The sequence below is a fragment of the Meriones unguiculatus genome, chromosome 7 (assembly GCF_030254825.1).
Source record: "Meriones unguiculatus strain TT.TT164.6M chromosome 7, Bangor_MerUng_6.1, whole genome shotgun sequence".
Lineage (NCBI taxonomy): Eukaryota > Metazoa > Chordata > Mammalia > Rodentia > Muridae > Meriones > Meriones unguiculatus.
The window spans coordinates 17,355,537-17,368,212 of NC_083355.1; the positions used below are offsets into that span (position 1 = coordinate 17,355,537).

Here is a 12,676-nt window from a genome sequence, read left to right on the forward strand (position 1 = left end):
CAGGCTGCTCCTCCAGAGGATTGAAGTTCAATTCTCATCATCTATATGGCAGCTCACAACTATCTGGACTCCAGTCTAAGGGGATCTGAACCTTCTAGTCTCTGCAGGCAGTGCATGCACATGGTGCACAGACATACAAGCAAGACAGTTATACACATAAAATAAAAATGAATAATCTGAAAAGATTGATTTATTATTTATATAGTATTCGGCTTACATGTATGCCTGGAGGCTGGAAGAGGGCGCCGGATCTCATTATAGATGGTTGTGAGCTGCCATGTGGTTGCTGGGAATTGAACTCCGGACTTTTGGAAAAGCAACCAATACTCTTAACCTGAGCCATTTCTCCAGTCCCAAAATGAGTAATCTTAAAATTAAAAGAAAAGGGTGTGTGTGGGGGGGGGGGGTTTAAAACAAGATAGATAATAGAAATCAAATGTGAAAGTTTGTCTTTTGAAAAGATAGTAAAGTTAATAATTCATTACCAGTATAAAAGAGAAAAATAAAAATTGCCAGCATGAAGGACTGTCATTACAGATTTTATAAATAATACAGTTTTATAAACATCTTAATACTTTCTTTGGCTAAATTGATGTAATATTCAGATTCTTTAAGAGATAAGGATTACCGATGTTAAGCAAATACTGAACAAATTCCTTTGATCTTCCCTTTCTTTTACCCCTCCCCATCAGTGGACATCACAGTCTCTTTTTTTGCTAAGGGGGGGTGGAGGTTTTGTTTTGTTTTTGGAGGCAGGGTTTCTCTATGTAGCATAATAAGTGAATAGCCATATTTTTGTTTTTAAAAATATTTGTATTTGCAAACCTTTTCAAACCATTTTGATAGGTCCAGAGTACCCAAAATCTGATGAAAAAAAAAAAGTAGGTAAAGAAAATTTCTGTCCATATTGTTCTTTCTGACATAGAAGCACAAAATTCTGAGTAACATAGTAGCAAGTCAAATCAATGATTATAATAGGATATGTCTTAGACTACAAAAAGGTTTCTATTGGTGCATCATTAGAGTTAGAGGCCAACTGTAGCTATATGGTATCCTGTTTCAAAAACTAGCGAAGCCTTGAATGGTAGCTCAGCCAGTGAGAATGTTTGAGATCAAACCCCATGGCCTAAACTCAATCCTTGGATTCACATGGTTGAAGGGAAAAAAACTCCCACAGGTTGTCTATGGCCTCCACATTTGTACCATTGGTATGCACTTGCTCAAACACAAATAAATGAAATTTAAAATTAGTTAGAAGCAAACATCCTTAGAAAATGTGTGTGTGTGTGTGTGTGTGTGTGTGTGTGTGTGTGTGTTGTGCCGTGCCAGTATTATTTGGTAAAACTGCATTTTTGCCTGTGTAGAACAAGGAATATTGCAAAGATACCATATTTTGTTACAGCTAGAAAATAAGTCATTCAAATTAGAAAAGACAAAGCAAAATTGATATGAAGAAGCCATTAGACCTTTTATATAACAGTCCCAAGATAAAAGATCAGTGTATTGAAGTCAGTTGCATTTCAGTTTATTGACAGCAAGTAATTGAATAAGTACCATCGAGAAACCAAGCAGATAGTGGTGCAGACCTTAATTCCAGCACTTAATAGGCAGAGGCAGGTGGATCTCTGAGTCTGAGGCCAGGCCACGGCTAAATAGAGAAATCCTGCCCGGTAAAACCAAAAGAGGAAAGAAGAAAGGCAGATAAAGCTGTACACACCTGTAACAATATCACATGCCAGGTGTGAGCAGAAGATCAGGAGTTCGAGGTCAGCCTTGACTATACGGTCAGTTTGAGCCTAGCTGCAATACATGAGATTATTTCCAAATATTTAAAATAAAACAAAAAGAGGCCAGAATAGAGAGAATGTTACGTGGGTGGTCACATATCTTTCTTTTCATTCAGTTATTTGTTTATTTAGTATGAGTGTAAGAGAGTCTGTGTGTGCATATAGAAGTGCAAGATTGCTACCTGGTGACCCAGAGTTTGCCAGTTCAACTAGTCTTAACTAGACAGCTTGCTCCAAGGGGGGCTCCCTTGTTTCTGCTCCTCTGGCTCTGGGATTATAGGAGGGCTGCCACTCTAGCCCATGATTTGTATAAGCACTGGGGATCCAAACTAAGGTCTTCATGCTTGCTTGTCAAGGGTTTTTTTTTTCTCACTGAAGCTACTCTCTGCTCAATTTCTAACACCATATAAACGAGTCATGGTGCTGTGTACCTGCTGTTACTAACTATACTGTGAAGTATCAGAAGCTCAAGGTCATCCCCAGCCATATAGAGATTTTGAGGCCATAAAAGAGGAAAGTGCGGTAAGGTGTGTGATCTCACTTTAAAATATGCTTAAACTAATACCAAATAAGTAACTCAGTGACAGCAGAGTTTGCCCAGTCTTCGACTTCCATTCCAATAATTTCCTGGCTAAAGTGACTGGTGCTCTGTATGTATAGCTGATGTATTTGCTGATTTCACTTAAAACTATCTTCAGTATCAGATGACTCAGCTTGATAAAGGCAGTTTCAGTGGTTGCTCACATCTTTAATCCTAGCACTCAGGAGTCAGGGGCAGGTGGGTCTCTTGAATTCAAGGCCAGCCTGAGTATTCTTGGCTTAAAATAAATGACTAGACCAGGCAAGAATACAAACTAAATTCCTGTCACCTAGTTTGCCTTGTAATTTGGATGTTTGTCAGGGAATAACTAACCTAAACTATTACATGTGTTAGCTAAACAAAAATGATGTGTATAAAGAAAATGATATTTCAAGATGTGGTATGGCACTGATTGAGTGGTTGGTTTTGTTTTCATACTATTTGGCCATACCAATCTTACTCTAAGCAATCCTTTCACTATATAAAACCTCTACTTACATAATTTTTCTTCAGGGCTTTTTGTTACACTTCTTTGGTTTGATCAAGAGAGCAAATTATCAAGTCCAATGCCTGATTTTTCTGTTGCTGTGTTAATTTTACTCCTTATACCTGACTCGTCCAATAACAGAAGGAAAAACCACAGTACCCTCATTACCACTAATTCTCACAGCTGCCCAAAAGCAGTCCTTTGTTGCCCTGCTCTAGACTGATAAGGATTGTAAATTCATTCTGTCTGCCACCTTAACTTCTCTATGCTTCACACTAATGGGAGCTATATAAATCCTTAGAGTGCATCTGTATACTTACAAAAGCTCATGGAAGCTTCTGTAAAAATGTCTACACTCTGGGTAAGGAAATCTGAACATTTGCCTCTTTTTATAGTTTCTATTTTTAAGACAAGGCCTCAGTGTATATAGCCCTAGTTAGTCTGAAACTAGCTGTAGAGTCCAGACTGGTCGCAAACTCAGAGATCTACCTGCTTCTGCCTGTCTCATGGATCATACCCAGCTTTTTTCTATACTTTCTTATTGCAGGTATTTAAGACATTTGAATTGTGTTTTTGTTTTCTGAAAACACAAATGATATAGACCACTGCAATAGTAGTGATGAAGCCTAAAGTGTATCAAGATTGTTTATGAAATATTTGTTAACATTTTTGCAGCTTTTAGACTACAGAATAGAAGTATGTTCTTTTTGTCTTAAGGCATTAGGAATGTGTTTAAGAACTGTGTGACTTCACACATAATTGTGAGTTGTGTTCTTTTTCTAAATAGAACATAGTGGTTGGGTTTAGTAGTTGTTTTTATGTATTTACTTTTGGGGATGAGTGACTCTATTTATTCAAATACCTTGCCTTTTAAACTCAGATTAATAAAGGATTTTTCTTAAATTCTCTTAATACAATAGACCCATCTTAAGTTTCCAGAGCCCCCTCCTAAACTAAATTCTGACACAGCTTTTTTTTTTTTTTTTTTTTTTTTTTTTATGGTCTTGACCTCTGTGTTCTTCACTCCTGGTATCACTTCTGTGCTAAATAATATTTTCCTATACACTTCAGCATTGATTTCTAAGAGACTCAATTTCCTCAGGGGGAAAAAAAATAGCTTCTAGGACTAGAGAGATGGCTCAGTGATTAAGAACATTGTGCAATTGGCTGCTCTTCCAGAAGACCCAGGGTTCAATTCCCAGCCCATGTGGCAGCTCACAACCTTCTGTAACGCCTGTTCTGGGGCATCTGTCACCCTCACACTTGTAAGGAAAAGCACCAATGTACATACAGTTAAAACCATTAAAAGAAGTTTGAAAAAATAAAATGTAGCTTCCTTTGTGAAAATAAGTATCCACATTAAAGAACAGCAAATCTGAGCCAGGCAAGGTGGCTCACACCTTTAATCTCAGCAGAGGCAGAGGCAGGTGGATCTCTGTGAGTTGGACGGCAGCCTGATCTACAAAGCAAGCCTAGGGCAGCCAAGGCTACACAAAGAAACCCTGGGACAGGGAAGAATAGCAAATCTGAATTTTGTTACTGTGTTAATTATTTTATAGCAACACTTTTAAATACGTATATCTATCTGTAGACATGAAAATTAAAACTGCTGAGTAATCGTTTGCTGTGAGTGATAAGATTGCCTGTGGTTTTACTTTTCTATAGAGAAAGTTCTTTCTGTAATGAATTTTTGTAAATTTGTTTTGTAATAAGGTTTTGTTAAGAGTGGTAACATGGACATCAGAAGAGGGAGAAAACAGGGAACAGAACAGGTGCCTACCACAGAGGGCCTGTGAAAGACTCTACCCTGCAGGGTGTTAAAGCAGATGCTGAGACTTATAGCCGAACTTTGGGCAGAGTGCAGGGAATCTTAGGAAACAAGGGGGGAGATAGTAAGAGAGGACAGGAGCTCCACAAGGACAGCAACAGAACCAAAAAATATGACACAGGTGTCTTTTCTGAGACTGATATTCCAGCCAAGGACCATTCATGGAAATAACCTAGAACCCCTGCTCAGATGTAGCCCATGGCAGCTCACTGACCAATTAGGTTCTATAGTAATGGGAACAGGGCCTGTCTCCTGACATGAACTCATTGGCCGCCTCTTTGATAACCTCCCCCTGAGTAGGGAGCAGCCTTACCAGGCCACAGAGGAAGACAGTTCAGCCACTCCTGATGAAACCTGATAGACTAGTATCAGAAGGAAGGAGAGGAATTCCTCCCCTATCAGTGAACTTGGGGGAGGGGCAGAGGTGGAGAAGGGGGAAGGAGGGAGCTACAGGGGGATACAAAGTAAATAAACTATAATTAAAAATTTTTTTAAAAATGAAAAACAAAACTGGCAACTGTTTTTGCAGTTAATAGTTTCATACTCTGGGCTGGGCATGACAACAAACACCTTTAACACCAGCACTCAGAAAACACAGAGGTAGGTTTTCTTTGTGAGTTTGAGGCCAATCTGGTGGTCCACATAGCAAATTCCAATCCAGCCAGAAATATAGAGAGAGAGACCCTGAGTCAAAAAAAAAAAAAAAAAAAAAAAAAAACAGAAAAAAATGAACCTCTCCTTCTTTCTTCTAAAGAAACCTGAATTTAACGGAGAGTCAATATCGGTAACTTATAAAACATTTAGACACAAACATCAAGCTGTTTTCAGAATTTTAATGCTGAAACATTTTACAAATAGATTATTTTATTTTGTTTCCAAGACCAGATTCTCACTACATAACTCAAGCTGGGCTCCACCTTTTATGTAGTCTAACCTTTAGCTTGAAATCCTCCTACCTCTGCCTCACAAATAATTGGATCACAGATCTACAAGGCCTGATAGTGCAGGTTATATTTTAAGTGAATATGTACTATTTGTACATAACAGCAAATGGTTGACAGTCACAGCATTTGCAAGTGGATTGGAACCAATTCTGAACCAAACAGTATCCATCTTCTAGTTAATATTAACCTAAACCTAAATTTTTCTCATTTAAATAATCTATGATCATATTGTATAAATAAATATTCCAAACTTTTGCAGGTGACAGATTAATTTTCCTGAAAATGTTTATTTTTCACAGTCCCTCCACCCCTGTTGGGTTGGGTTTTCTGTGTGTGTGTGTGTGTGTGTGTGTGTGTGTGTGTGTGTGTGTGTGTGTTTTGCGGGGGTTGGGGGGGTGGGAGGCTGAGTAGTGTTGGGTGGTGTGGTAGAGATAGGGTTTCATGTAACTGAGATTGCCCTTGACTACTTCTTGATTTTCTCGCCCCTTCCATATGCTGCACAGGCTTGCACTAACAGATTCCATTCCTTTTTCTTGCTGTAATATTTGTTTGTGCTTTTTCAGATTCCTTGCAACTAATAAATCTAAAAGCATTTCAGAGGCTATTTGGATTTAATCTGGTGTTTTTTATTGTGTCCTGGTTTGGCTGTGTAGTTCAGTATGGCGTGAACTCTTGATATTTCTGCCTCTGCTTCCCAGGTGGCTGGGATTACAGGCTTATATCATCATGTAAGCCTATATTACCCAACTGTAAAGAAAAAATTTAAAATAGTTCTTATCTATTATATTGTTAATTCTCCATAATTTTGAGTTTGCTTGTGTGGCCTTTCTATCCCTCTCCCTCTGTCCTTCCCCCCTCTCCATTTTCAATGCTTGGAAGTTATGCCTAGAGCCATCCCTTAAATTTACTTTTTTTTTTTTTTTCCAAAATGCTTTTTAAAAATTTTATGTTTGTGGATGTTTTGCTTGTATTTATATCTGCTTGCCACGCATTATGTGTACCTGGTACCCACAGAGACCAGAAGAATGCATCGCATTTCTTATAACCATAGTTAAAGCTTATTAGCCACCATGTGGGGACTCTGGTCCTCTGTAAGAACAACCAGTGTGCTTTTAACTTCCTCGTGTTGTGGTGACCCCCAACCATAAAATTATTTTTTTTGCTACTTCATAACTAACTTTGTTACTGTTGTGAATCATAATATGAAAAATCTGTGTCTTCTGATGGTCTTAGGGGGACCCCTGTGAAAGGGTCATTGGACCCCCAAAGGAATCAGCCTGAAGGATGAGAACCGCTGGCTTAGAATATTGTAATCCTTAGCACTGGAAGTGGGGGTAGAGTGGAAACTGATGCCTTGGACCATTGATCTTTAGCAATAACAATAAATTCAGAATACCCCAAAGCTAATTTTGAGTGTAAAGAATCAGAAACTACAAGCACTGCCTTTTTCTTTGGTATTTCTGCAAATTTAGAATCAATAATTAGCTGCATTTTTGTCTTTATTGCCTATACCTCAATGATGTAAGATTGACATTCAAACCCACTCCTCACCCCAATCTCCGTGTTGTTGTTAGTTTTGGGTTTTTTTGTTGTTTTTTTTTTTATTTATTTTATTTTTTTAATTACACTTTATTCATTTTTGTATCCCCCCCATAAGCCCCTCCTTCCTCCCCTCCCGACCCCACCCTTCCTCTCTTTTCTGCATGCATGCCCCTCCCCAAGTCCACTGATAGGGGAGGTCTTCCTCTCCTTCTTTCTGATCTTAGACAATCAGTTCTCATCAGACTGCATTGTCGTCTTCTGTGGCCTGGTAAGGCTGCTCCCCCCTCAGGGAGGTGATCAAAGAGCAGGCCAATCAGATTATGTCAGAGGCAGTCCCTCTTCCCATTACTATGTAACCCACTTGGACACTGAACTGCCATGGGCTATATCTGTGCAGGGGTTCTAGGTTATCTCCATGAATAGTCCTTGGTTGGAGTATGAGCCTCTGGGAAGTTCCCTGTGTTCAAATTTTCTTGTTCTGTTGCTCTCATTGTGGAGTTCTGTCCTCTCCAGCTCTTACTATTTCCTACTTCTTACATAAAATTCCATTCACTCTGCCCGACAGTTGGCCATCAGGCTCAGCATCTGCTTTTTGATAGTCTGCAGGGCAGAGGCTTTCAGAGGCCCTCTGTGGCAGGTTCCTAGGTTGTTTCCTGTTTTCTTCTTCTGGCTTTCAGAGGCCCTCTGTAGCAGGTTCCTAGGTTGTTTCCTGTTTTCTTCTTCTGATGTCCATCCTCTTTGCCTTTCAGGATGGGGATTGAGCATTTTAGTTAGGGTCCTCTCTTTTGCTTAGTTTGTTTAGATGTACCGATTTTAGTGGGTTTATCCTATATTGTATGTTTATATGAGTGAGTATATACCATGTGTGTCTTCCTGCTTCTGGGACAACTCACTCAGGATGATCCTTTCCAGGTCCCACCATTTACCTGCAAATTTCATGATTTCCTTATTTTTCATTGCTGAGTAATACTCCATTGTATAGATGTACCACAATTTCTGCATCTATTTTTCAGTTGAGGGGCATCTGGGCTGTTTACAGCTTCTGGCTATTACAAATAAACCTGCTACAAATGTGGTTGAGCAAATGTCCTTTTTGTGTACTTGAGCCTCTTTTGGATATATGCCTAGGAGTGGTATGGCTGGATCTTGAGGAAGCGCTATTTCTAGGGACCTCATGAAACTGGAAAAGCTTTGTAAAGCAAAGGACACTGTCATCAAAACAAAACAACTGCTTACAGATTGGGAAAGAATCTTCACCAACCCTTTATCTGACAGAGGACTCATATCCAGTATATATATAGAACTAAAGAAGCTGAAAAGCAGCAAACCAAGTAATCCACTTCAAAAGTGGGGAACAGAGCTAAACAGAGAACTCTCTGTAGAGGAATATCGAATGGCAGAGAAGCATTTGAAGAAATGCTCAACCTCATTAGCCATTAGGGAAATGCAAATCAAAACCACCCTGAGATTTCACCTTACACCCATCAGAATGGCCAAAATGAAAAACTCAAGTGACAACACATGCTGGAGAGGCTGTGGAGAAAGGGGAACCCTCCTCCATTGCTGGTGGGAATGTAAACTTGTACAACCACTCTGGAAATCAATCTGGCGCTTTCTCAGACAACTAGTTTTGGTTTTTTAAGACAAGTGTTTTTCTGTGTAGTCTTGGCTGTCCTGACCTTGCTTTGTAGGCCAGGCTCGCCTCAAACTCACAGAGATCCACCTGCCTCTGCCCCTCTGCATCCTGAGTGCTGGGATCACAAGCATGTGCCACTGAGATACCACTGAGGTATCTCTTCAACCTCTGCATCAACTTTATGTGTGTACTGCTTGACCTAATTTTTTGTTCAGGGATGTAAACTCAGGTTAGCGTGCGTCTGTGTCTGTGTCAAGCACTTAATAACTAACTCATCTCCGTGGCCATCATTTGAGATTTAAATTTTGTTTCCTGTCAAAAAAAAAATAGTATATGCAAGCTGGGTAGTAGTGGTGTTTGCAGCACTCAGGAGGCAGAGGCAGGCCAGACTTGTCTACAGAGCAAGTTCCAGGACAGCCAGGACTACACAGACAAGGTCTGTCTCAAACAATGCAAAACAGAAAATACATCCATGCATTTTGTGTGACTGTGTATCCATGTGGAGCTATTTTAAAATATACAACTGAGGATCCTAGATCTGTGCTACAGCACTTGCAAAGCATGCTAGGGTACGGGGTTTGATAACCCAGCACCCTAAAATGAAATTATATAACAGCTTTTGAAAAAGCAAATTTTTATGGTACAGCAGCTGAAGTTAATGATACTGAAAAAAGGAAATTTATACTTTGTTACTTACCCTTTTTGGAAGTTATATTAATTGCTTTGCTAAACTTTTGTTCCATAGAATTATGTTGAGGTCTTGCCCTGGTCACTACGTATGTACTACTTGTAATCTGGTAAATATTTGGGTTCCTCTTTCCTGCAGAGCCAATTCTCTTAATTATTTTATCTCACTTCATATCTTTGTTCGGTTTTCAAGTTTAGTCAGAAATTTCAGTGAAGTGCTGCTGGTGTGAGTGTTACTGTGTATCTTCTCTTTGCTTTCCACAGGTTGAGCCTGTTACCCAGCCATCAGAAAACCATGGTATTCCTCTAGGTCATGTTGCAGACTCATTGTCTACCAAATCATGTGGAGCACTGAGACCTGTCAATGGAGTTGTTAACAGGTAATTTTTATCTCTTCTACTTCTCACACTTAATACCCTTGTAAAAGTTGAATTTGGAGCCCCTGGTTATTCCCAGCCAAGATTGACTAGATAAACCCTACCACTCATTCATAGTTTGTGTGTCTTATGTTATGCCAAGTGTATTGTCTAAAAGTTCAATTAAATTATGTAAACGTTCCTAAGTTCCCTATGCATGTGAATAAAATATATATTATCCTTGGAATTTCATTACTCACAAAACTGTTTTTAAGACTGTTGGTTTAAAAAAAAAAAAAAAAGACTGTTGGTTAATATTTCCAAAATTGTTTTCTTACCAATCATTATTTTCTATAGCTTTTGCTAATCATGTTTGTTTTATGGAAGAAGAACAAAAAACTAACAAAACTTGAGTTTGCTTATTTACCTTTGCACCTTTCAGACATAATAAGTATTGTGCACTGACAGCCTCATGACAGGCATAGCCAGAGTACACACACTTACATTGGAGTGCACTGTCATCCAGAGTTGACGTGCATCTGTAGAAGGCGGGTGTGTTTGTGTCTATGAACATTGGAAAGACAGGAGATGGAGCCCAAGTTACAGGCTTTGCTTCCTCTGTGTTCTGAAAGTGAGTGTCTTCCTTCCCTTTTGTAGTCTTCAGCCTGTCTTGTCAGACCATGTTCCAGGTGACAGCTCTGATGCTGAGGAGCAATTACATAAAAAGCAACGGCTGAATTTAGTTTCTTCCTCGTCTGATGGCACCTGTGTGGCAGCCCGAACAAGGCCTGTACTGAGCTGTAAGAAACGGAGGCTTGTTAGGCCCAGCAGCATTGTTCCTCTTTCTAAGAAGGTGAGTACTGAGAGAATCAGTCTGTTCCTAGCTTCACTCCCAGTACTTTACCCAGTGCTTTCTAAAATTGGCTCACCCCCAAGTTTTCCTAGGAGCCTTCGGAACATACTAAGTTCCTAAACCTGCTCCCTAGAGCTTCATTTAGTTGCTTTGGAGTTAGGACTATAATTCTCTCTCTCCCTCTCTCCATCCCTTTAAGGTTTGAGTTAGCATGCCATGTTTGATGTGACAGTTTCACATTTATCCTTTGTACTTTTTTTCATAGGAAGGTCTTAGACCACTACAGCCAGATATGAAAACTGCTGTCTTGTTTTGAAACAAAATGGTAGAGACTCTGAAAGTTTTTAGGTGCTGCCATGAATACTTTAAAGGGAGATACATGTCCAATCTGCACTGTTCTCACCGAAATTGGCATTGTTAGTAGCCAGGCATCAAGAAGATCTCTTTGTAGACCAGGCTGATAGACTCCTGCCTTACTGCCTATGTAACTCCGGGTTCAGGAATGAGCCACCTGAAACTCTTTGTTTTGATACAAGGTCTCAATGTGTAAGCCAAGCTGGCCGGACCTCCTGGTCCTCTGCCTTAGTTCTGAGGATTACAGGTGTACATCACCACACCCTGCCAAAAGTGGCAGTGTTGAAGGTTTAACTTTATTGTTTAAAAGAAATTTGTTTTGCTGTGCTTGTTTTGCCTGACTGTATGTGTGCCGTGTGTGTTGCCTGGTGGACTTAGCTTTCTTTATGGGCCTGGCCACCAGGAGTTTGACCATGCTGCAGTGGGTATATAAGGCAACACAAAATGGGCTTGAGGGGTTTTTTCTTTGTTTATTTGTTTGTTTTTGTTGTTGTGTTGAGAGGATCACCTGGGAGGAATGGGAGGATAGAGAGTGTGCTCAGAGTTCATGATGTGAAATTCCAAAATAATCAGTAATAATATTAAGGAAAAAAAGAAAAACATACATAAAATTATATGAAGTGGGACCTTCTAAATCACTGGAATTGAATGGAATTAAATTCCATTTAAAGATGTAATATTATGTATGATTCTTGTGTGTTTTTAGTAGACTCTTGTTTTTATATAAAAACAGTATTAACTAAAGTAAGAAAAAATAAAGGAATTTGTGTTTGTTTTGCCTGAATATTTATATGTGTGCCATGTGTGTTGCCTGGTACCCTCTGATAATCAGGAAAGGATATTGGATACCCTGAGGCTTAAGCTATAGATGGTTGTAAACCACTATGTTCACCACCAATTCAAGAAGGAACTGAACATACTCTTAACTGCTGAACCATCTGTCCAACCACAAAGACTTCCTTTATAAAAAGAATCTCCTTTTCAATTTATTTTCTTTGTTCTCTTCTCCATCCCTCCCTTCTTCCTTTGCTCTTCGCTTCTTTGTTCTTCTGAGACAGAGTCTCTGTTAGCCCTAGCTGGTCTTCAACTCTTAGGCCTTTTTACCTTTACCTCCTTTGGTCTAAAAATGAAATCATATGCCTCCTTGCCCAGCTTCCAATACAGTTTCCAAATTTATATTACTAAACAAATGTTCTCACAGAAAAGGAGCTGACTTCAAAATTGTAATGAACTTTTTGAGTGTTTATTCTTTGGATAGTGGAGTTTATTTTATTAAGTTACTAGGACAAAATATTTTTTCCTTTAGAAATCTTACGTTTTTATGCTCCTTTGTAAAATACTTATTGAACTTCAGTGAGTTAAGTATATTCTAGGTATTGGTGATACATTACTAGATAAAAACAAATTCTTCCTCGTGGAATGACCTAATTACTATTGAAGGAAACAAATCAATAAATGTATTACCCAATTTATCCTGTAAATGGTATGGGAAAATGCAGCACAGTGGACTAGAGTGCTGGGAATCTCAGATAAGGAAGAGGTCATGACTATGAACTCCTTATGTAGTTCAATGTTTGTAGCTATGAAAGACAAAATCTGAACCAAGAGTGACTTAGAAAGGA

At 39.1% G+C, this 12,676-nt stretch overlaps 1 protein-coding gene across 10 annotated transcripts in view; it reads left to right on the plus strand.

Annotated features, from left to right (window-relative positions):
- Positions 1-12,676, plus strand: part of Kansl1 (KAT8 regulatory NSL complex subunit 1) — a 126,144-nt gene that overhangs the window by 92,571 nt on the left and 20,897 nt on the right. For all 10 annotated transcript variants that reach the window (XM_060386568.1, XM_021631872.2, XM_060386566.1 and 7 more), the window contains 2 exons: positions 9,756-9,871; positions 10,505-10,700. In XM_060386568.1, coding sequence (XP_060242551.1) covers positions 9,756-9,871; positions 10,505-10,700 — 312 coding nt within the window. The remainder of the gene's footprint in view (positions 1-9,755; positions 9,872-10,504; positions 10,701-12,676) is intronic.